Below are 23,529 nucleotides of genomic sequence, written 5' to 3'. Positions count from 1 at the left end.
ACCTCTTCAGTACTTTCTATATATAGTCTTAATCATAAACCTCAGTAATTGTACGTAGTCAAAGGCAATATTATATATACCTCCATAAGACCTCATATATACCTATGCATAAGTGCATCGTGTCATGCGTTACAGTGGGATGGACAGATGGACAGAGTTCCGAGTGAAGTAGCCTTGGAATGCATATGCATAAATATGCACTGGGAGCACCTAATAACTGCTGGGCGTATGTTGGCACTTCCATGTTACCGGCGCGCTTGCGTACCCAGCACAGTTTGCTAGCAGCAGACCGTTGTGCTACAGGCCCCGCTCCTTCTAGCAGGAGCTTGCCTTTTGACCATGACAGGTTATTCTGGCCGCCAGAGATGATGCCACAAATGAATGTTCTTCCCCTTGCTGCCACTTGCTGGTGCTCTAAGCAGCCTCCGCGGAACACAGGCCACATGCTCACGTGTTCCCTTTCGTGAAGGACCACCATGTATATAGTTGTCCCACAGAGAGACGTAACAGTATGGCAAAATCCGTCTATTGCATCGCTTGTCGCTTGAATATCGTGTGCATGTGATTGGCTCTTTAGTATGAGCTTCGTGAGCCATAAAAACAAGCACTGCACTACGTAATACAGGAACGATGAAAACTTGACCATGCGAGCGGTAGAGAGTCGAAAAACAGCCTTTTGACCACCCACCATGTCATTGTCAAGGGAGTGAGTGTCAGTGAGTGTTTTTCTAAAATTCGAATAAAAGTAAGCAAGCAGCATTTTCTCTAGCATTATAATGCAATGCAATAGTCTTTTAATTATCAGTGGGTGAGTATGAAGGACAGAATTATAACAAGTTGCTATGTCATCGGGATAGTACTAGGATGTGCCGGTGGAGTCTCAAATCATGTCCTACATTTGCCTCAGTTTTTCGAAAACTAAAGCTCTGTTCACTATAATAGTGACGCCTTAGACGTTCGAGCATTAATCTATCACCTTAGCTTGACTTAACATTTGCCTTCAGTGTCCCCTTAATGAGGCTACCATTTTGAACAAGCTCTTTATTCCACTTGCTTCCTTACACATGTGCATATGCACAAATGTATGCATGCACACTGTAGCTGTAGAAGGTGGTCCACATTACCAGCCAGATGCGTGCCACTGTTCTGAAAAATTATGAATATTTATAGCCTTTGTTTTTCTTGTTGCAGGCAAGCAAATCATTATGTATGGACATGGTAAAGGTACTTGTGCAGTGCACTCTTAAGCGAAATTACACCCTTTGAGTTGTATCTTGCCACACAACAATAATCGTCATCTGTCTTGTCCACATTTAGTTTCTTTAACGCTGCGAGCCTGATACTTCCAAGTCATGAACGGCATGCGCGTTATCAGCATGACAGAGCATTCTCGACAGGAAGGTAGTGAGCGCAGTGTTTTCAAGAAAGGAACTGCAAGCAAGACAGATGATTATTATCGTTGTGTGGCAAGATACGACCCAAAGGGTGCACATTTGTTTAAGAGTGTGTAGTGTTGAAAATATTGCAGATGACGCCTCACAGGAAGCCAGTGAGATTGCTTGCCTGAGTGAAATCACTTGCCCATTGCAAGTAGGATGGGCACTGCTGCAATAAAGTGCATAGAGACATTGCTTTGATCAGCAGGGATGCGAAACCTGCGAACTGCACTTACAATTTACAAATTTTACATGGCACACTTAAAGGAATTGACAACTAGCCAGAATGTGTTTGCGAGACGTTGATTGAAATGAAATTCCCATGATTTATACTGATAGAATCCAGTACGCTGTTCATAATTTAAGTAGAAATTATAATTTTAAATTGGCAAAGAAAGTCTCATAAAACAATAAGTGGCATGACCTTGTGGTGATAGCTTAATACTCCTGATGTAGTAAATGAGATTGCTGTATGTAAGTTGGCTGTTATTAAGTACAGCATACTTATTGCTTAAAATTGCAGTTTGTTTATTATTAGACGCTTCCACATTATTCTATGCATATTACAAAGTAAAAAAAGTCCGCTCTAAAGAGCAGCACACGCTTTACACAATGCATGGCGGTGCACATGCTGTTCTACGTGTGCGAGTTTGCTAGTAAGGATCCACAGTTGTGTGGTTTCCCTGTGAGATACGAGATGCTGTCAACTAGTTGAGCCATAAATGGGTGCCAGCACTACAATACAGTAGAACCTCGTGCATACGTTTTGGAAAAAACCCCGATACAAAACATACTAACCGGAAAAACGTACGATCCGAAGCAACAAAAAAATTGTAGACAACTATTGTGGACCTCTACTTAAAGCCCAGACCGCACCTACGCTTGCGGACACGCGCAAGCCCGCATCTACACGCCTTTCACCTGCTGCGCCTTGCAAGGAATGGTGGTTTGCATCCACAAAGACGTGCGAATGCAGGTGCTCACTGGGCTCACTATAGATTAAGCACTTTCTTGCATGATATAAATCTGCTTCAATGAGACTTGAATGTACCCTGCTATAGCTGGGTAGCCAGGCGTGCCGATGCAAGGCAGCCCAAGCGCGCGTTAACAGAGAGGAGTTGTTCACGGAGATTAGACCGAGATCGCGGTGAAATGAGTCGTGTCGCAGTGCCTGCACATGCGTGGGCGCGCTCTCGCAAGCGTGCGTGTGGTCTGGGCTTAATGTGAAGTGTCACGCGGATCGTTACAACACGATACACTGGCACACGTCGAGCTGGTGGTGCTCTGGCAGCCCAAGACCCATTTTGTTGCTTTCCTATTGCGTGGTGTTTTAAGAGGGCAACGGGAAACCGAAATGAAATCGAGCTGGTGGGTGACACTGGATGCTGCCGAAGCAAAACATGATGCCCACATCGCGCTGCCTGCAGCAGGAAACAGCGGCGCATTTAGATTATTGCCTATTAAAAGCATGCAGTACGCTACCAATGGCACAACGCACTATGCACCACGTGCTGTAAAACAGATAGATGAAGACACTTATCGCAATAGGTTTGGCGGTGATGACTGTAAATGTGGCGTACGATGACTTTGAAGAAGATTTGCTGGTACTGGAATGAGAAACTGAGTGCGCGCCATTGTTTTCACATGAGACGAGTAGCTATATACTGTTCTCGATCGCGCACGCCTTGCCCCTTTTTACGTTCACATCGAATCAAGTGGCTGGAAAATATATGCGATCACAGCCTGCTGCGGGGAACGGCTTCGCGTTTCGGTTATCGCCAATTAAAAGCGTGCACTATGGTTCCGATGGCACCAGGCGCTGTGAAACACAGGTGATGATGCTTATCGCAACAGGATTAGCGGTGATAGCTGTGAATGCCACATGCGATGACCCCGGAGAGAGAGAGAGAGAGAGAAAAAACTTTATTTTCATGTTGCCGTGGTGTGGTGGAAAGGCCCTCAGTGCAGAGCCTCGCTTGTGGCATTCTTCAGTGTAGCGCTGATAAACGCCGCAAGGTACTGTTGGTCGTCGGCGCTGGCTGCTTCTGTCAGCCACCCGGCATGAGGTTTAGTTGAAAGATTTGTAGGGACAGGCAGGGGAGATGGGGGTGGTCCACAGCACCAGAGGATATGGGATGTGTTTGGGTGTTCGCCACAGTATCAGCAGGGTGGGGGATCTTCAGGTAAGAGGCCACAGAGGAGGTGCATTCGCGCTGGTGTAGGGAGTGTTTCAGTCTGGGCCTGACAAATCAGTACACCCTGTTCACGATAGCACATTGCTGAGCTTGGGGAACTTGCATCTTGCCTCTTGATATGGCCGCAGACGCAGGGGAGCCCACCTTTTCGTCTGGGCTGGTCGAGCAATGCAGGGTGCCTGGTTCAAAGTCTCGCAGGCGAGCTGATTAGCTCTTTCATTTCCCAGCAGCCCATCATGACCAGGAATCCAGATGATTTCCAAAGGACCCTGAAGGTGCCCTTGAATAAATGTCGAAATGTGGGCCGGGAGATTGTTGTGCAACAGTTTCCTGCAAGCCGCCATGGAGTCGGTAAATATGATTCATGGGGAAGCTAAGTTACTAGGGGGCATGTGTTTGATTGTGATTGCGATGGCTGTCAGTTCCGCTAAGGTCGGATCTGTCTCTGGGAGTAACTCCGCATGTACAGTTTGGAGGTCGTTATTCACCACTGCTATAATGGAGCCCCATGCACCAACGCTAGCACCAGCGTAGAAGTATATGCCCTCAGGGTGTCTTGCCGTGTACCTGTTGAAGTAGGCAACTCGTCTCTGCTTGCCTCGTTTTGGATTCATGTGGCGTGGCAGTGGAGCTATGGTTAGGAGTTCGCGTTGTTTTGGGGGTAGTGGGCGCGTGTTCACAAGGGGCGCAGCTTCTGGATGATGACTGATGCTATGGAGGATGTGCGTGCCTTGACACGTGCGCTGCAAACGCAGTTCTTGGCGACGATGAATACTGACTAGTTCCGCCACCGTGTTATGGCAACCCATGTCAAGGATGTGGGGATGCGTGACTCTCACGTGTCCCCTGATATCTCGTTTTCCTGCATAGCTCCTGTCTCCTGCAGTGCGGCTTCGCCGCGTGGCCTGGCGCCCGCGGCACTCGGAGTGGTTGAAGCGCAGTGTGAGAGATGGCGCGAGTGTTGTGCTGCTAACTGCGCCTCACAGCGGGTTTACTTGGGTGCGGGGAAGACGAGACGCTCTCTCTTTGGTTCGAGATCGTCAAGCGGTGCGGACGTTCCGCGCGTGCGCCGATCTATGGTCTGCGAGACCGTCTCGTGAGGCCTCGTTTGAACGCACCACCGTTCGCGTGACCGTACGCGCGAACGACCAGGCGTTGGGATCCAGCATGGGGCGAACATATTCGCTCGCTATCCGGTCGTGGTGAGTCGGACTTCCGAGATTTGTCGCGCGCCCATCGGCATGTTTTGTGGATAGCAACTCGGCTAGCAGGCATTGATCAATGAAAGGTGCAATAAATGCCCTTGCGATTGTTTGCACTACTGTGTTGGCGTTCCTTTGTCCCAAGAGCACGGTGTGAGAAGCCCACAAGGAGGAGCTTAGTGCTGGCACTAAACGGGATGCCGATGGCCAGCTTTGTCGTCTTGCAGATGAGCACATCAAGGCGATTGATATCTTGCTGACTGAGATTGGTATAGGGCAGGTGATAGCGCAGGTGCAACATAAAGTGCATTTCTTAGTTCAATTCAATTCAATTCTTTATTCAACATCGTCATGAGGATGTTGGGTGCATCAGCAAAAAGCCAGAAGAAAGGCTTGACAGAGGTCGACGCACCCTACAACGACTTGGCAACAGTATCGCAGTGTATCATACAGCATGTGTAAAGCATTCGCAATAGCAACATTGACACAAATGAAACGGTATTTGAACATTACAGGCAAAAACAAAAGCAAGCACAAAGCACTATGACATAAGTGTCAGCAGTACATAAATTAACATCAATTCACAGCGCGTTATTTAACGTCTGTGGAAGAATGTAGCTAAGCATTTGGCGACCATAATTCGTCCGCGTTTTAGGCACAAACCACGTGAAGCCAGTGCGGGTAGCATACTTAAGTTCCTTGCATTTCAAGATTGCCAGGTCTAACATGAATGCATTATTCTGTCTTATACTTGTTTTATACCGCCTTAACAGTAAATTTTCATGAAGTTGGGGAAGGGGGGTGATGCCAAGTGACGCAAAGATCGGTGCGGTATGTTCAAGTCTCGAAGCATTAACAATATTTCGAACAATTCTCTTCTGAAGCATGTGCAGCCGTCTGATATTGGTAAATGATGTGGTGCCCCAGGCCAAGATACAGTAATTAACGACTGAATAAAACAGTGCATTGTACAGCATTTATTTAACATGCTTCGGTAGGAAATATCACAGACGGGACACGATACCAACAACCTTTGACAACTTGCCCCTGACGATTTCAACGTGATCGTCCCACGATAAATTTTCGTTAAAGGAAACACCCAGACTTTTGACCACGGGAACTATTTGAATGGACGACGAACCCATTTCTAAGCAGATCTGTGGAGTAGAAGCAATCTTGTTACGAGGCCTAAATATTACAGCTTTACTTTTTTTTGTGTTTATGATTAGCGAGTTCGATTCAGACCATTCATGAAGTCGGCGCAGACACTCTGTAGCTTGCTGTTCAAGATCTCGTACATGTGCTGCTCGGAAGAACAGAGTGGTATCATCTGCGTAGATCACAAATGTTGGGATCTTACTTAAGCAGACTATGTCGTTGACATAAAGGAGGAAAAGCAGAGGTCCCAGAACACTTCCCTGGGGAACGCCAGAAGAAATATGTTTAACATCTGATAGTGCGTTGTTTACTGTTACTTGTTGGACGCGAAAACTGAGGTAGGATCTAATTATGTCAAGACATTTTCTGCGAAAACCATAGTGTTCGAGTTTGGCTAACATTGTTTGGTGATTGATGCGGTCAAACGCTTTCGAGAAATCGATGAAAATACCAAGAGTGAAAAGCTTTTGCTCAAAGGATTCTAAGATTAGTTCTTTTTGGGTTAGAAGTGCAGTTTCTGTCGAAAAGTTCTTCCTAAAACCGTGCTGGCTTGGCGTTAGTATATAAATTTCCCACAGAAACTGGACATTCGCGTATACAGTATCTTTTCAAAACACTTTGAGAAAATCGGAAGAATAGAAATTGGGCGATAGTTTGATAGGTCGTTTTTGTCTCCACCTTTATGAACAACGGTTACTTTAGCTATCGGCATTCGTTTAGGGAACACTACATGTTCGAGGCAACAATTAAAAATATGTTCTAGGACTGGGCTTACTATATCGGCTACATATTTTACTGACTGAATCTTGAGGTCATCTATGTCCCATGAGCTACTGTTGCGAAGGGTCAAGAGGCAAGCTTCGATTTCGCTGGTGTCTGTTGGCATCAAGAATGCAGTGGAAGGAACTCGCAAGTCAAGGCATTTGACATTCGGGGGGGCACTATTGCTATCTGCCAAAGACACGAAAAAATCATTAAATTTTTCGGCTAATAATTTTCCACCCAGTGGTATGTTGCCTACTAAGACTTCAAGCATGCCGCTGGCATGTGCACCTCGATTCAAAATTTCATTTATTGTTTTCCATACAAGGTCACTCCTTTTTAACACGTCTGGGTTGAATAACTTTTCCATATACTCTTGTTTTGCTCGGCGTAGAAAAGACGTCACTTTGTTTCTATACGTCTTAAAATGCGCCAGGTCATCCTGTGATCTGCTTTTGATGAAGCGGTTATAAAGATCGTTTTTTTGTTTTATCATTTGAAGACATTCGGCGCTTATCCAGGGTTTACGAGCCTTACGAGGTTTCTTAAGCGTCTCAAGTGGAAAACTTTGCGCATAAACAGACTTAAATGTGGTAATGAAGGCATTATAAGCGTCCTCTGGATCGCTTTCACGGAGCACAGTACTTCAGTTCACACCTACAAGTGCTGACCGAAAAGAATTCATTGTGTTTTGGTTTATGCGCCGGTATAATACCGCAGGAAGCATGCGTTGTTTTTGAGGAGTTAAAGAATCTGCAAACAAGAATATGGGCAGATGATCACTTATTTGGACATTAATGACTCCTGAGTGAAGACAGTCAACTCGACAGTTAGTAACGAAGACATGAATTGCCGTCGCTGTCTCTAGCCGTGTCGGTTTATTTATGAGATTAGTGAATCCAATGCTGTGTAATATGCAGTCGACTTCATATTTACGCGCAGAAGAAGATAAGAAATCAATATTAAGATCACCACCCAGAACTAGATTAAGGTTGTTTTCTGTGATCCACTGCAGATATTCATCAAGAAAGCGACCAAAATTCGAAACACTACCTCTGGGTGGTCTGTATATAACACAAAACACGTTTCTTCCACTTTGTAATGACAGAATTTCGTAGTCCTCATGGTTTATAGTGAAGTCGACAAGAATATTGCATTTGAATGTCTTTTCGGTTGCTATCATGATGCCACCACCTCGTTTATCAGTACGATTCTGCACATATGTATTGTAGCCGGGTAGGCGCATAACATCGCTACTGCTTTGATACCAGGTTTCAGTAATCATTATTACGTTGAAACGGAAGCTCAGTGTACAGAAAAATGCTTCTAGCTCATTACCTTTATTGCACAAGGATTGCGCATTAACATGAAAAGAGGACAGAGCTTTGTTTTTCTGAGTAAACGTAGCACAAAGGTCAGAAGGCGACACGATTGAGCACATGTTAAAGTGCAGTTTGTCAGTTAGTTGTTAGAAAAAAAAAATTGTTAGAAAATTGTTAGAAAAAAATTGTTAGAAAAAAAAAGTTGAAGCATATCCGCCTCTTTCAATCCATTTGCTCGCTTAGAGACCCTACGGATCATGTGCAGCACCTGTTCTTGCCTGAGCAGGTGATGCACTGTCACAGCAGGACCTCCATCTTTCTGGATATGGAGACCGAGTATCTTAATACATTTTGGTTCGGAAATTGGCATGCCTTCATTTACAATTTGTATGGTAGGCGGTCTCCATCTTTTGTGATGGACCAGTAGCAACTTGGGTTTTTCCGGCGCACATCTAAGGCCAATAGTTTGAGCAGCCTCATGCACCTTGTTCATAGCCTGTTGGAGAGTTTCTTGGATATGCCCTGGTGAGCCCGTGTTGATCCAGATGGTGATATCATCTGCATAGATCGCATATTTGATGTTGGGGTTGTCTCGTAGCGCTCTATGGACTACACACATGGCACGGGAAGATTAAAAAGTGTGGCGAGATCACGGAACCCTGCGGTATTGGCGGCGAGGAGTTACAGAGTCGCCATCTATCAGAAGCGCCTCGCTGGCGTAGTATGAGGGATCACGCGGCGCGCTCCTCATAGGTTTTGCTGTCAGCGCTCACTGAAAACATCACGCGCGAGCTCTCCCGGACATTTCTGTAAGTGCTTTCGAAACGAGAGAAGTTCCTTACTGTCTAAATAATAATCTTGGGCAAACTGAAAGCACACAATCGTTTACAGATGCTATCTCTTTACCGAATACGTACAGTTTACCGAATACGCCACTGCGCGTGGTCGCCGCGATGGAGTCTCCCTAACCGGCTTCTTGCGTGAAAGGTAGGTAAACGCTGAGAGCAAACTATGTGAAATATGTTCTTACAGTGTTTTTATAACTAAATGGAGCGCAATAGAACGAAGTCGCAATGCAGCGATCGCGCAGATTCGCAGCGACCGACTGCGTGACTGCATGCTTGTCCGCGCACTGTTTCGCTTTCACTGCGCGCGCGTTTTCGCACCGTGTCGTGAGCTTTAGGCCGCAGAATATGAGCATTTGACAGTATACAAGCAACCATTGTTGCGTGGGTGCTATGAGAGCTGTTCAAAAATAATTTCATTTTAGAGACTTCGACGCCTACGGGGACTGTGATGTGCCGTCGCGATGATTCAATTTTTTTTTCTTCTAAATTCTTTGACCTTTCAATATTATTTCTCGAGTTGCGTCGCACTGTATGTTTATCGGTGTTCTCAGCGTACAATTTCCCGCTGCTCCTTTTTTTGTAATCCAGTGCATTAATTCATAACACAAACATGACCATATGCCATGCTTTTTTTAAATGTGCTTCTTACCGCTGCCTTTCCACTCCACTGAACTTGCCAGTATCTATAGCATCGACAAGTTCATAGACCAAACCGTCATGACATTAGCCGCGCAGCGGACTCGGGCGAGCATCTCAGTGCGCGTTTTCAGAACATCGCAGACCCGGCGCCGTAGCAGAAATCTTCCTCGCATCTGTGCTTGCTGCATACCCTAGTTGTAGCCGATGACTGTGTGCCGGTTATATGTTTGGTGAGCCAAGCTTCACGCAGCTTCTTGTTATGCGGCTACGTGTGAATAAGGCTGTGACTGGCCTCAGTTATGTGCATCCGGCCCTGCGGCACCGAGCAGTAGCCTACCATGTTATGCGCCTTTAAAGGCAGCCGCTACCTATTGTAGTGCTTTGAAGCTTTGTAAAGGAGACACTCGAAGCCGGAAAATTTCGCCACTAAATGAGGACCGCAGCGTACGAGAAAATTTAAACTCGTTTTCAGCTAGCTTCGGCGTGCCCGAAGCAGCCGACACGGCCGGTATGTCCACGTGATCCCTCCTAGCACGTCACGCCGACGGTGGCGCCAGCTTTTCCAGTGGTGGAGCTCGAGGCCAATACCTCTCTGTGGATGGGGATACTGTTGTGAGGTGATGTCGCCTACTCGTAGCTTGTACTTGCGATTCCGTAAGAAGTCCCTGATATAGTTATAAAGCTTGGTTCCGCAGCCAGTAGCTTCGAGCTCTTGCAGCATAGCATCGTGGTTAACATAGTCAAAAGCTTTCTTGAGGTCGATGGCAAGAATAGCTTTAAGCTGAGCGCTGCTTGTTTCCTTCGTGATTTCTTCATGTAGCTGCACCAGAACGTCTTGAGTAGATAAGTGATGTTTGTATCCAATCAAATTATGGGCTATGTGTTGAGAATGACTCCGGAGAAGATTCGCTGATACCGAAATGAGAAACTGAATGCGTGCCGGCGCTTTCACATGAGATGGGTGGGCGAGTATTGCGGTGAAGCTGCCACGGCAGGCAGCTATTTACTGTTCTCGATTGCGTACGCCTCGCGCATTTTCTTGTTTACTTGGGATCTAGCAGCTAGAAAACGTATCATACAGTCGCAGTTTGGCAACATACTAAACGTTTGCAGAAAATCGTGTTTTCCAGGTACGTATGGACCAGTAAAAAATGAGCGTAACTATTTTGTTATAATTTTTTGTGTTATCAGTTGCGAACGTTGGCACCCGGAAAACATACGAAACGAGAAAGTATCAACGAGATTCTACTGCCTTAGAGCACACGTGGCTACGGCAACACACTGAACTACATATGATGTGTAAAAGCATTGTTTTGCTTTCAAGAACTTTCACTTGGCTTGGTCAAAAAACACTCTTGGCTGGTTAATTACGAAAGGCGCTAAACAGGGAACCATGAAAATTAATAGCTGTTATTGTAGAAATAATTGAACACTTCAGAAAACATGAGTCGCAGGAACATGAGCTTGATAAGCGAAATACTTTCTCACAGTTATGGCTGCACTTGTCGTCTGTCTCCCGCCAATGCCAGCATATAATCACTATCGCGCTCACCTGTTTTCAGCATGCTTCCAGTGAACAACTTCATCCTCACTGCAGATCGAAAGATTTTGACATCAAATGTTCCATGGTGTTTTCCGCGTTACCACTTCATGATTAGACACTCTGACTGGTAAACTTTCCATTGCACTAAAAAGGGTACCATGAAAATTGGTTGTCAGTCCCTTTAAACTTGTTCCTTCTTTCAATTAATGATGACTTTGCCTAATGAAAGAGTATACCTGTGTCCAGTTGTCAAAATCATTTCAAAGCCCTTCTAGTGGATAGACTTAAGTGGAATTTTGCGGTAAAGCTTCTTTTTAAAATTAGCAGCTTAGAACACATTTTTGTGGTTAACTGTGAATCTTGTAGCACGCATTAAAGGGACCCTGAAACACTTCTTGAACTTAGTAAGAAAACGTTGCTGATCTGTTAACGAGGCTCCTGTGAACATGTGAGCCAAATATTATTGCACTGCATGCAGCTGGAAATTTACAATCTCAGCATAAAAGCAGTGAAAAAGCTCTTGCTCTCACCCCAACAATGTCATCATGCAGTGTCATCGCAAGCAGCTAAACCCACAACAGCTATTGGCTGACTTTGTGATTGCGAAAACATTCTGAGTAATACAATTATTGCTTCTTTGAGTTAAATAAATGAAAAATATATATGTCTGCGCTCTCAAAAATAGAGACAGACCATTTCATTTTTTGCACTGTCGGCATACACATGACACTTGCGTGTTGCCATGTCTGCTGCATATGGCCTCCAAGATGAAAAACCTAGCGCATATATCGTAGCTGCCATGGCATGCTGCAACGAGCTGTGTTGCCACCGAGATGCCCAACCTTTGGGCAGGGCCGACAAGGCATTGCTCCTTTGTGCCCCATAGCTATGTCCCCTGTGGAGCTTCTAGCACGCTAGTGGAAATGAAAGAAGAAGAAAGGTTGCTTCTCGGTCCGACAGCTACGTGTAACTTTGTTTTTGCTTGAATAATTAGAAAAACTTGTGCTGCAGGAGATTCTTGAGGTGGTGCAATAGTGATGTCATTCTAAGATTAGTTAGAAAAGTGTTTCATGGCCCCTTTAAGGGGACAGTAAAACATCATTACTGAGTTACATCGGATTAACTAAATTATGCTTATGGAATTCCGGAAACCGACGGGAGGAGGGTGGATTGACTGCTCTGCTGGAGGTCGGTGAACTTTCGTCTCTCTGCAAGAGAGAATAAAAGAAGTGGCAGAATATGGTGGTCATGGGGAAAAAAAGGATAAAATGGAATAAATATATAAATAAAGAAAAAATAGAGGGAGGAAGGAAAAGAAAAAACGAAACACTCAGCAACCCAATGAAAATAACCAAGTGCTGTTGCCTATAGCTTGAAATTTAGCATAGCGAATAGATTCTAAAGCTCCCTTTGAAACGTTTATACCTATTGGTTGCAGTGTTTTGAACTTATGGATGAGGTACGATTCTCTGTATTTTATATCTCATGCAGAATGGAAATTTGACTGTAGGATGTAGAGTTCAACGTGGAAAAAATATTTACAGCAGAAATCCCAGGTTGGTCTTTAATGTCTAATAACAACACATCTACCTAGTCACTATGCAAGTTCTTAAATCGCCACCTGTCAAACATCCCCACCACCCTCCCATCTTTTGTTCAACACAAGACCCACTCCTCTCGAATTATCGACGGCATTGATGCCAGCCAAATCCTTTCCAGCCATGCTGTTCTAGTGACTTTTGGTGTTTCTGCCCATTACACTAACAAACCCACGAGTGAAGGAATTGAAACCATATTGAAATCCCTTGCAGTCAATCCCCAAGCGCATGCTCCTGAAGTTTACCTGTCACTGCTTAGGTTAGTTCTCACGCTCAACTATTTCAAATTCTTTTCTATTAACTACCTGCAAACTTTTGGCACTAGCATGAGGGAACACCATTCGTTCCCACGTATGCCAACATTTTCATTGTTAAGCTTGAAGCAAACCTGATAAACCTACCTACCTGCATTACATATTCATAATATGGGAACACAGCACAACCGCATTAACCAGCCTAATTAGCCATTTCAACTGCTTTCACCCGAGTATTAAATTTACTGCTTGCCACTCTCCTAGTCAAATCAATTTCCTCAACACGATGGTCTACATAGAAAATAGAAAACTCAGAACAACACTTTACTGGAAGCCAGCAACATTTAAAATACAGCAGTCATCACCCGCGACACTGCTAGCGAGGAATTTTCGTTGGATGAACGAAATGAATAAGAAGAATCTGCAGTGAAGACAACGATTACATCCACCACCTAAATGACCTTAAAGCAATGGTAGCAGAAAGAAACTATCCACAAGTTCCTCTTGACAGAGCTTATGACGTCACATCAAGATTGGAGAGACAGTTGGAATTAGCTAAGAAACAGCCTACACCAGAATCTGAGAGAACATCAGCCTTTATAACAAATTATTGTAATGCCCTCCCAAACACAAACAACATCCTACGAAAATACCACCCAATATTACTAAGTAACGAGCGTCTAAGAAAAGCGTCCCCGGTGTTACCAAGGGTGACCTATCACCGCAACAAAAACTTGGAAGACATGTTAGTGCATGCAAAAGTCAGCCCGCATCAGTCCCTCACAATGAAAGCATCTTTTATTATTATTTATCAATACTGTAGGTCTTCTGCAGACCCATACAGGGAGCGGGCTTACATCATCATAGGCATGGAATAAGAGACAACAAGTTCTCAAGAAGACAAGAGGTAAACATGAGGTAGATCAGAACACTTTTCAACAACAAGTGCATCAATATTATATTACCTACATGGTTACGCTTTGCGAACACGAAAACAGGCGCCAGCTGCAAAACCTGCAGGCACCTTCTAAGTGACATTAAAATTAAAAGCACCGCGGTTAGTTGTACACACGAAGTGAAAACTAGCCTTACTTGCACTAGTTCCGATATGATTTATGCGCTTGAATGTTCCTTCTGTAAGAAACAATATATTGGTGAAACAGCAGGACAATCGATCAACGACAGGTTCAACGGACATCGCACGGACTCGGCTAAAAAGCTTCTCAAACCCGTCACCGAGCATTTTACCAACCAGGTCAAAACTTTTATGAACTTAAACTCTACATTCTACAGTCAAATTTCCCTTCTGCGCGAGACAAAAAATACAGAGAATCATACCTCATCTATAAGTTCAAGATATTGCAACCAATAGGCATAAACGTGTCAAAGGGAGCTTTAGAATCTATTTGTCATGCTAAATTTCAAGCTCTAGGCAGCAGAACTTGGTTATTTTTTATTGGGTTGCTGAGTGTTTCATTTTACCTTTATTTCCTCCCTTTCTTTTTTTTTGTTATTTCAATATTTATTGCATTTTATTATTTGTTCTCACGAGCAAAATTTGTTGCCGCTTCTTTCATTCTTTATTGCAGAGAGACGATACTTCACTGACCTCCAGCAAGGCAGTCAACCCCCTCCCCCCCATTGTTTAGGCCTCTTGCACGAAAAAAGGAACGTGCAGTGACACGTCAACCGGCTGACATACGGCACTACCGCACATTTATCCACAGACGTTGAATATTATACCTATCTTTTCAATTTTACACCCTCGCCGCTAACACGCCCTCATTCGCTGCCTCACCCACCCATACCTCCTCTCCTCTTTAGAAGAACCTTACCTATATATACTGAGTTGAGGAAAGCATTTTTCGCCTTGAAAAAGAAGCCCACTTGACGAAACATTGGCTTCTGCTTTTACCTTGTTCTCGTTTAACTCATGGTTTGCACAGGTTGTTTTTAGCCTGGAGAGAGAATTTACAAACTTTGAATTTTATTTTATTGCAATGGCAATTATATGGGCACTCCAGGCGCATTTCTGCCATCGACATCTGTGTCGCCATGAGGTTCCGTGTAAAGTCCCAGAGCAATAAAATCATTGCTGTGCGCCGTATGCTGTATGTGTGAGTGAAAGCGTGTGAGGGTGAGCCAGTGAACATGGCTCAATCTCGCGTACGCGAGCGAGGAAGGAGGGCTGGAAGCACGCCCCCTCCTATTGTGTGTGATGCACGGGGTTGAGATGAGGGAAGGAGAGCATTTTTCTGCGCCGGCTGCTGCTTACAGTGCGGCCGTGTGGGCGCCGTATCTTGGAAGCGATCTGCAACGTGGCCAAAGTGTGAGCCCATGCGGCCTTCATCTTCCAAGTTATCTGCAATGTTTGCAGGGTGCGCATAGTGCCAGTAGCTGCATATGCGCTGTGCTTTTGATGTTTCATTCGCGTTGAAGCAAGAAATGCACGAAGGTCGATTCGCTTGCCACTGCTTCCCTGACTCCTCACTCTACCAAGTTTCGACAGCAAGTTTCCACGGTCATCGAGCGAGATGTGTTCATGTTTACCTGTGTGCGTGTGACATCGTGCTTGTTAATTTAGTTAGTAAGTGAATGTTTAAAAGTTTATACGGCTGATAACTATCCATGCTACTAACTATCTACTAATTTGCTATCGCAATCGGTGCTTCGCCTTTCGGGCGAAACTTCAACTTTTTGGTAAAATGATAGAATGGAGGCTGAATGAAAGCATGCACTTTGAATCTGCTTGCTGTTCTTCACTGTTAACCTCTGGAGATAGTGATCGACTATGGACAGCCTAAATCCTCCTGCATTGTTACTTGGCTATCTGTGACGATGCTTCTTTTACTGCCATCATTGTTTTTCTAGCCAGTTGAGACTATTGGGACTCTCCTGAAAGATGTCAACCAGCAAAGAAAGAAAGACAGCCTCCCGGAGGTTCTTTTTCACACGGATGCTGCACAAGCACTTGGCAAAGTGCCTGTGAATGTGGATGTTCTGAAGGTGGACTATTTGACCATTGCAGGGCATAAGGTAGGTGTAACCCACCTTTTGCCTGTGCTTCTATGTCTAGGAATTTGGAAGGGAAATTGAATCCCGCTTCGAAGGGCTTTGTAAATATGAAAGCAGCAAACATAAAATTTAATGTTTCATGCCTGAGGCTGTGAAAGCTGCCATGCCAATGTTTGTTGCCTACTTTTTTATTTTATTGAAATATCTACGCTTAACCTTTGAGGCACTATGTACACAATGGTGTACACTGAGATAGTGCATAAACTGCTAAAGCATTGATGAAAGCAATGATATTTAAAATGTGTCATAAATCTTGAAACGCTTCTGATTGGAATGGTGCTGCAAGTTGGATAACGTGCAATATTCTTGAGTGACACGAGTGAGAAGGAAAACTGTTGGGTGTTCTTGCTCAGTGTCAGTATGCTGTTGTATGTAGCAGGTTAACTTCTTTAATTTTTTTCACAATGTTTTGCACCTGGCATATTATTCAAGTGGCTGGATAGGTGGTTTTGAAGCCTGCTAGACATTAAATAGTTGATGTTCTCATATCTGATGTTTCAGTAGTGAGTTTTCACATGCAGGCCACATTCTTTAAACTCACCAAAGAATGCAAAATTTAAATATATTTTACAGCTGTATGCTTTTTATGACTCTTAAGATGTAAGAAATGCAGTGAAAGGAAGATTTCAATCAACATAATTAATTAGTGCGTGAGAGGGTTAAGTATATTTGTACAGTGCCTCTTGTTTCATTGGATTTGGTAGGGCCATACATTCTGACATATGTTGACTTGCAGTGTATCAGGAGCACAGTGCTCTGGGTGCTGTGTTTCTATGTATTTGGCAAAGAATCGTACAAATAAATGTTAGGCTCTATAAAAACTGAAGGTTGGTTCAATTCCTAATGCAAATTTGTGTCATATATGATAGCACAGAGCATGAGGATAAATTCAAGAGCAAGAGAATCGCACCCAACGACAATGGCAGGCAGGACGGACTGCTCTGGGTGCAGCCACTGAGCAGCGGCTGTGCCACTCGAGCCTTTGTTTTCTCTGCAGCTTGTAGCTGAATGTTGTGAACATCTGCGCCCAGGGCATGGGTTACTTGATGCCATTTTAATATATAATGTTGTAGCTGCTAACTGTGGGCTCAGAGTTCGCAGTGCCTAGTGGCACAATTTCTAGAAGGCTTACGGAATGTGACATGTTGAATGGCCTTGTATTGTACTTTTTATTTTTACAGAAATAAATCCTGAAATACTGTCAAAAGTAGGAGCGTTGCCCTTTTAGATTATTTCACATTCATTATACAAAATATACATTAAGAAATAAGAGGGAGTGGCAGAAAAAAATGAGAGAGAGAGAGAGAGAGAGAGAGAGAGAGAGAGAGAGAGAGAGAGAGAGAGAGAGAGAGCCCCCTTATCCTTTCTCTCCCTTCCTCAGCTTTGCCGAGTGACACCACTAGTCAGGGCTATTGGTTATAGAGTCCAACTGTCACTGTAGAATATGTTTTCAATTAGCTTTTACCATTTTTGGGGTGTTCTTCATAGACAGAGACCTCCTTTGGTGCATGGGTAGGTGCAAAATATCCTGTGTAACTGGGAGAATCGATGTGCATCATTCTATGCAGTTCATTTTAAAGCAGTACTGCAGAAGCATGTGTATTGCTTGCCTCACATGCTAGAATTATTTTCGGAGACCGCTTGCATGCATCTCGCTTGTTCGTTTTTTTGACATTGTGTACGCTGCTGTGATCTCTGTAAAAATATGATGAGAATAATTACAATTGTGATGACAAGACTAAATTCTTTGGAATCTCTAGGTTTCAGTGGATCCACGACTTCTGGTTCCACTAATAATACTCATCATAATATTTTTATATCCACTGCAGGACAAAGGCCTCTTCCAGCGATCTCCAATTACCCGTGTCTTGCGCTAACTGATTTCAAGTTGTGCCTACAAATTTTCTAATTTCATCACACCACCAGATTCTCTACTGTCCTTGACTGCGCTTCCTTTTCCTTGCACCTATTCTGTTACTAATTGACCACTGGTTATCTGCCCTATGGATTACGTGGCCTGCCCAGCTCCATTTTTTTCACTTAATGTCAATTAGAATGTCAGCTACTCCCGTTTGCTCTCTGATCCACACTGCTCTCTTCTTGTCTTTTAACGCTTTTTGCTCCATCGCTCTTTGCACGGTCTGTAACATGTTCTTGAGCTTCTTTGTTTTAAGCTCTAAGTTTCTGGCTCATGTGTCAGTACCAATAGAATGCAATAATTGTGCGCTCTTTTTTTTCAAGGGTAGCGGTAAGCCGCCAGTCATATTTGGTAATGCCTGCTGAATGCACTCCAACCCATTTTTATTCTTCTGTAAATGTCCTTCTTAGGATGAGGATCTCCTGCGAGTAATTGACCTTAATAAATGTACTCCTGCACAGACTCTAGAGGCTGACTGGCGATCATGAATTCTTGTTTCCTTGCCAGGCTATTGAACATTACATTTGTCTTCTAGATATTAATCTTCATCTTTATGCTTGCACTTTCTCAGTTAAGGTCCTCAATTATTTGTCGCAATTCATCCCCTGTGTTGCTGAACAAGGCAACGTCATCTGCGAACCCAAGGTTGTTGAGTATTAGCCATTGATCCTCACTCTTAAGCCTTCCAAGTATAATAGCTTGAATACTTCTAAGCATGCATTGAATAGCATTGGAGAGATTGTATCTTCATGTCTGATCACTTTCTTGATAGATATTTTTCCACTTGTGGAGAATCTTGTGGTTTCACTTATACGGTCTCTTATATTTCCACTTATGCAGTGTGTTGTTTTTATGATTTCCTTTAATGCAAGACGGCATTCTGTACCAATTGAAGGCTCACTATTGCATCTGATTTAGCCACCACCTGTGGGCGGCCAAACATGTCCTGAAGGCTGCATGGATGAGAAGCAGCTGTGAAGTGCCAACTTTTGTAAATAGGCTATATGAAACTTCCAGCCAGCACTGCTGGACATGTCTTAATTTGTCATTGCTTGGAACTGTACATTGATAGTGGGCAGTTCAGTAGAATTCATCCTTAAATGGAATGCCCATCTCAAAGTTAGTCATTGGCTGCAACTGAGATATGACATGAAGGCATACTTGTATGTGCAGATGTCTGCCTGGCACTTCATACTAGACCGTCTTTTCCGGTAAAGTTTCCCAGTAAACATTCTAGACCCCCTCTTCTGCACCCACTGACTCAGTTCCTCTCAGCAGGACAAGAACCTCCCGATATTAGTGTTTCTCTTGGTTTAAGGACAGAGAAGCTATTTTAGCAGCTTGCAACAAGTTGAGCGAGGCCAGTGTTTCTGTCTGCGAGGATTTCTCTTGTTCAGTTTGTTAAACTTACTGAAGGCTCATTGACTTTGCCAAAAAACAGAACTCACAATTTAAACTAAGATTGGACAAGCCCTTTACTGAAGGAAGTTGCTACATTTACGATACCATTTCTGATTTTGTGAGTGAAAAAAAAAAGAAACTAAGTATCAGACGAGACAGGGTTTTCCCCAGCCTAATGTCAGCCTTTGCCGTGGCATACAACATGTTCTGATTCTGTTAAACACTTATTAACTACCGTAGTGTGAAAAATAAAAACGACGCACTTGAAGCTCTTTTGTCCCCTCTGGATTCTGATATTGTAATCTGGACGGAATCTTGGTTGGACAGCACTATCCTCAGAGTTCAGAGGTGTTCCCCGCAGGGTACACCTGCTATCGAAAAGGCATAACGAATTACTTAATTAATGGACTTAATTTTACATAACGAGGGTCTCGAATCCGGCTACATTGATGCCTTCAGGTTACATAACAAGGGTCTCGAATCCGGCTACATTGATGCCTTCAGGTTACATAACGAGGGTCTCGAATCCGGCTACATTGATGCCTTCAGGTTACATAACGAGGGTCTCAAATCCGGCTACATTGATGCCTTCAGGTAGCATATGTGGGTTTATTGACCAGTTGCCTTCACCCAAAAAGATCACGTTCTCGTGACACCTGCGGCAAAAAGGACGTTCCACGTCCGCCGCCAAGGTCTGTGGGTGGTGGCGCTGGCTAACACTCCCAGGTTTCTACTAGGACACATAAATACCCAAGAAAGTGGATGGGGAAACAGCGCCGCGGTAGCTCAATTGGTAGAGCATCGCACGCGAAATGCAAAGTTTGTGGGTTCGGTTTCCACCTGCGACAAGTTGTTTTTTCATCCACTTTATTTTCCATTAATTTAACGTTTCATTATTTCATTTATGAAGCACAAGTAATTTTCCCTATGTTGTCCTTGGTGTCAGTGTTTGTTGGCTTCTTATGATATATCGATGACTACAGTATTATGAACATTCTCACAAAATTAAAAACAAGCTCTGCACCTGACCCTGACAGTATTCCAAACTATATCCTCAAATCTTGCGCTGGCATCCTTTCTAAATACTTAACATTACTATTCACAAAGTCCTTGAATGACTGTGAGCTACCTCGGGACTGGAAAGCTGGTAACATTTTTCCCATTCACAAATCAGGCCTACGGGACAAGGTCTTTAACTACAGAACATGTTCTATACACTATTATTTTCTCTCATCTTCAGGATTATAAGTTTCATGTTCATTTTTAGCATGGTTTTCGCTCTGGTCATTCCTGTGTAACTCAGCTAACAGAATTTGCCCACGACATATTCAGTTTATTCCACAAGAGCTTACAAATCGACTGCTAATTTTTCGACTTGACTTCCAAAAAGCCTTTGACAAAGTACTGCACGATCTTCTTCTCTATAAACTGTCTTTGCTCCATTTGTCGGATAACATTTCTTATTGGCTTCACAACTGCTTTAACTGGTCGTACACAAAGTGTAATAATAAATGGCGTAGAATCATCCATGACATTCGTTAAATCTGAGGTACCACAGGGATCCATCCTTGGTCTGCCTTTGTTTTTAATTTATGTAAATAACATAGGTACCGGTATCAGATCTAAAATTAAACTTTACGCCGATGATTGTGTTTTATACAGGGAGTGCACTGATCACTCGGTCCAGTCAGCATTACAAAACGATTTGGACTTAATTTTATCCTGGTCACAAAGATGGAAGATGCCCTTAAATATAGCAAATGTAAACGTGTCAGGTTCACTTGCAAATGCATACTACTTCGCACTTTTTTTTTTCCTTAAACAGCCAAGTCATCGGAGAAGTGAACAAAGCCAAGTACTTAGGTGGAACCTTTTCATGAAATTTAACCTGGAATCAACACATTCATAACTTAACAGTTAAAGCAGGGCTCACTCTTAATTTTAGTAGAAGAAATTTTGAGCATGCACAGCTTACTATAAGGGAGTTGCTTTGTTTTACCAATGTCCGCCCTATTCTAGAATACGTGTGTACTATATGGGACCCCTGTAACCAAATACTAATTAACAGAAGCGAAGCCATTCAAAATCGTGCGGCATGCTTTGTGACTAGAAAATATTCTATGCCAAGCAGCATTACTGACATTAAATGTAGCCTGAATTGGGACGAGCTCGCAATACGTTGAAAACCTTTTCATGTGACATTCATTAAAAATATTTTACTGAATCGACCAGTTCTCGATAAAGGTAAATACTGCAGCCATCAACTTAATTGTCAAAATGCAATGACCACCCTTTCAAGATAAAAGGATTTTTGGCATGCACATCTACATAACAGCAATCCTTTTTTCCGCACACTAACACACTGTGGAATTTGCTGCTCACCATTTGATGATTGCAGTTTAGCCTATAGATATCCTTCTTTGTTGTGTGTTCTTTTTTATTTTTTTTTTCATTTTTCTATTTCTTTTATTTGCTTCCCACGCAAATGTTATCTGCTGTTTTTGCATGCCATAATCAGTGTCTGTTGTGTTATGGCTTAGCTGCTTACCAGTGCCGTTATTGTGTTCCCACTTTGATTGGTTGTGTACCTCTAGGGTAGGTTTCACATTCCCTTTACATGTCTTCACCCATCATTGAATTGTATAGTTTCCGCGTTTTCTTACTCGTGCTAATTTGCCGACTGAGCTAATTTGTACGCCCTTTTTTTTCTCAGTGCTCTCTCATGTGTGGTGCATACTTCGTGTGTTTTCGTTATGCAATTCTACCTCTACTGTAACGCCCAAATGGGCGAAATGTAGGTATATAAATAAATAAATAAATAAATAAATAAATAAATAAATATTGAACAGTTGTAGCTGTTATGTCTGTTTTATTACCATTTAGGTGTTTCCTATAAAGGGCCCCTCACCATGCTTGGCCATTCTAAACAAACAAGAGTACAGTATACTTCACGCACTTACAACCCTGTCTGCTGCTGTCTGCTGCAGCACTAAGTGGGGCGAAAATAGCTCGGATTTTAGAACAAACACTGCACATTCTCCCTCTCAAGGAAACTGCACTTCCAGCCAGAGAGTCAGCCATAAGCACAAGTGCCTTTTCGCAGTGCGATCTACGTCACTCACCATGACTAATCATCCAATGCGGAAGGTGCACCGGTGTCACTGTAGATGTGCCACACAGCAAAAAATGGAAGAGAAGAAAAAGGAGGACTGGGATCGGTGCCGCGGTACGTCTCTCGGCTCTTCTGTGGGAGAAGGCAGGGAAGGAGCATAGCTTGGAAAAGGTACTAGAGGCAGAGGGAGCAAGTGTCTCTGTTTGCAGCGGCTCTCGCCTCCCGGTGGCATGGTAACAGGACAGTTAATTACTTTTATCGCCTCCAATAATGAACTGACTTGAAAAATTATTTTGGTAAAACACCCCTTAATGGTGTTTTACAACTGCCAGTGTGGAACCAAGATTTGCAATCAGGCCTGGTGAGTGGCCCTTTAAGGATATGAGGTCTTTCCAAAAAGCTCATGCGGTGAGTCAGCAGTAAAATGGGAGTGGGTTTAGTCGGCGATGCTCTCTTGCTCTCTGCACTTGAAGGGCACACTTGACCTCTAGTACAAGTCGGACTGCTGTATGACAAGGAAGAATTTTATGCGTTCACTTTGTGTAGCTCATTTTTAGTCTTTGTTGAAATTGAGATTGATAAACAGATGGAACAAAGGTACAATATCAAATTTCTTCCAAAATTGGGCAAGAATGGTTCAGAAATTTATCAGATGTTGCAAAAGGCCTATGGAAAGGATGCCCTAGCGAAAAGGACTGTGTTCAAGTGGGTCCAGCGTTTTTGGCAAGGCCACAAAGGTCCCAAGAATGATGCAAGATCAGGATGCCTCTGCATCTCATTGTGTTATCTTGGGCTCAGTGACTGCCGAACGACTGTCGGAATGATAGCAGAAGCACTTGGTTTGGAAAAGTGATCCATTCACCGGATTTGACTGAAACTTTGGAACTGAATTAGGTTTGCGCCAAGGTGGTCAAAAGTTGCTATAAAAATATGTTGCGGTAATTGGAAAATTTCAAACGACAGCAATGAATTCTTGCAAAAGGACATCACTGGCGATGAAATTTTGATTTACGGATGCGTCATTGAGCTGAAGTTGCAGAACAAGGACTGGAAGATGAGCCAAGGC

The 23,529-nt window shown here is 43.5% G+C and overlaps 1 protein-coding gene across 4 annotated transcripts in view; it reads left to right on the top strand.

The window, feature by feature from the left end:
* LOC142575140 (selenocysteine lyase-like) overlaps nt 1-23,529 on the top strand; it is a 128,002-nt gene that overhangs the window by 48,312 nt on the left and 56,161 nt on the right. For all 4 annotated transcript variants that reach the window (XM_075684174.1, XM_075684176.1, XM_075684177.1 and 1 more), the window contains exon 7: nt 15,829-15,993. In XM_075684174.1, the coding sequence (XP_075540289.1) occupies nt 15,829-15,993 (165 nt within the window). The remainder of the gene's footprint in view (nt 1-15,828; nt 15,994-23,529) is intronic.

The sequence above is a fragment of the Dermacentor variabilis genome, chromosome 3 (assembly GCF_050947875.1).
Source record: "Dermacentor variabilis isolate Ectoservices chromosome 3, ASM5094787v1, whole genome shotgun sequence".
NCBI classification, from domain to species: domain Eukaryota; kingdom Metazoa; phylum Arthropoda; class Arachnida; order Ixodida; family Ixodidae; genus Dermacentor; species Dermacentor variabilis.
This window is presented reverse-complemented; position numbering and strand designations above follow the sequence as displayed.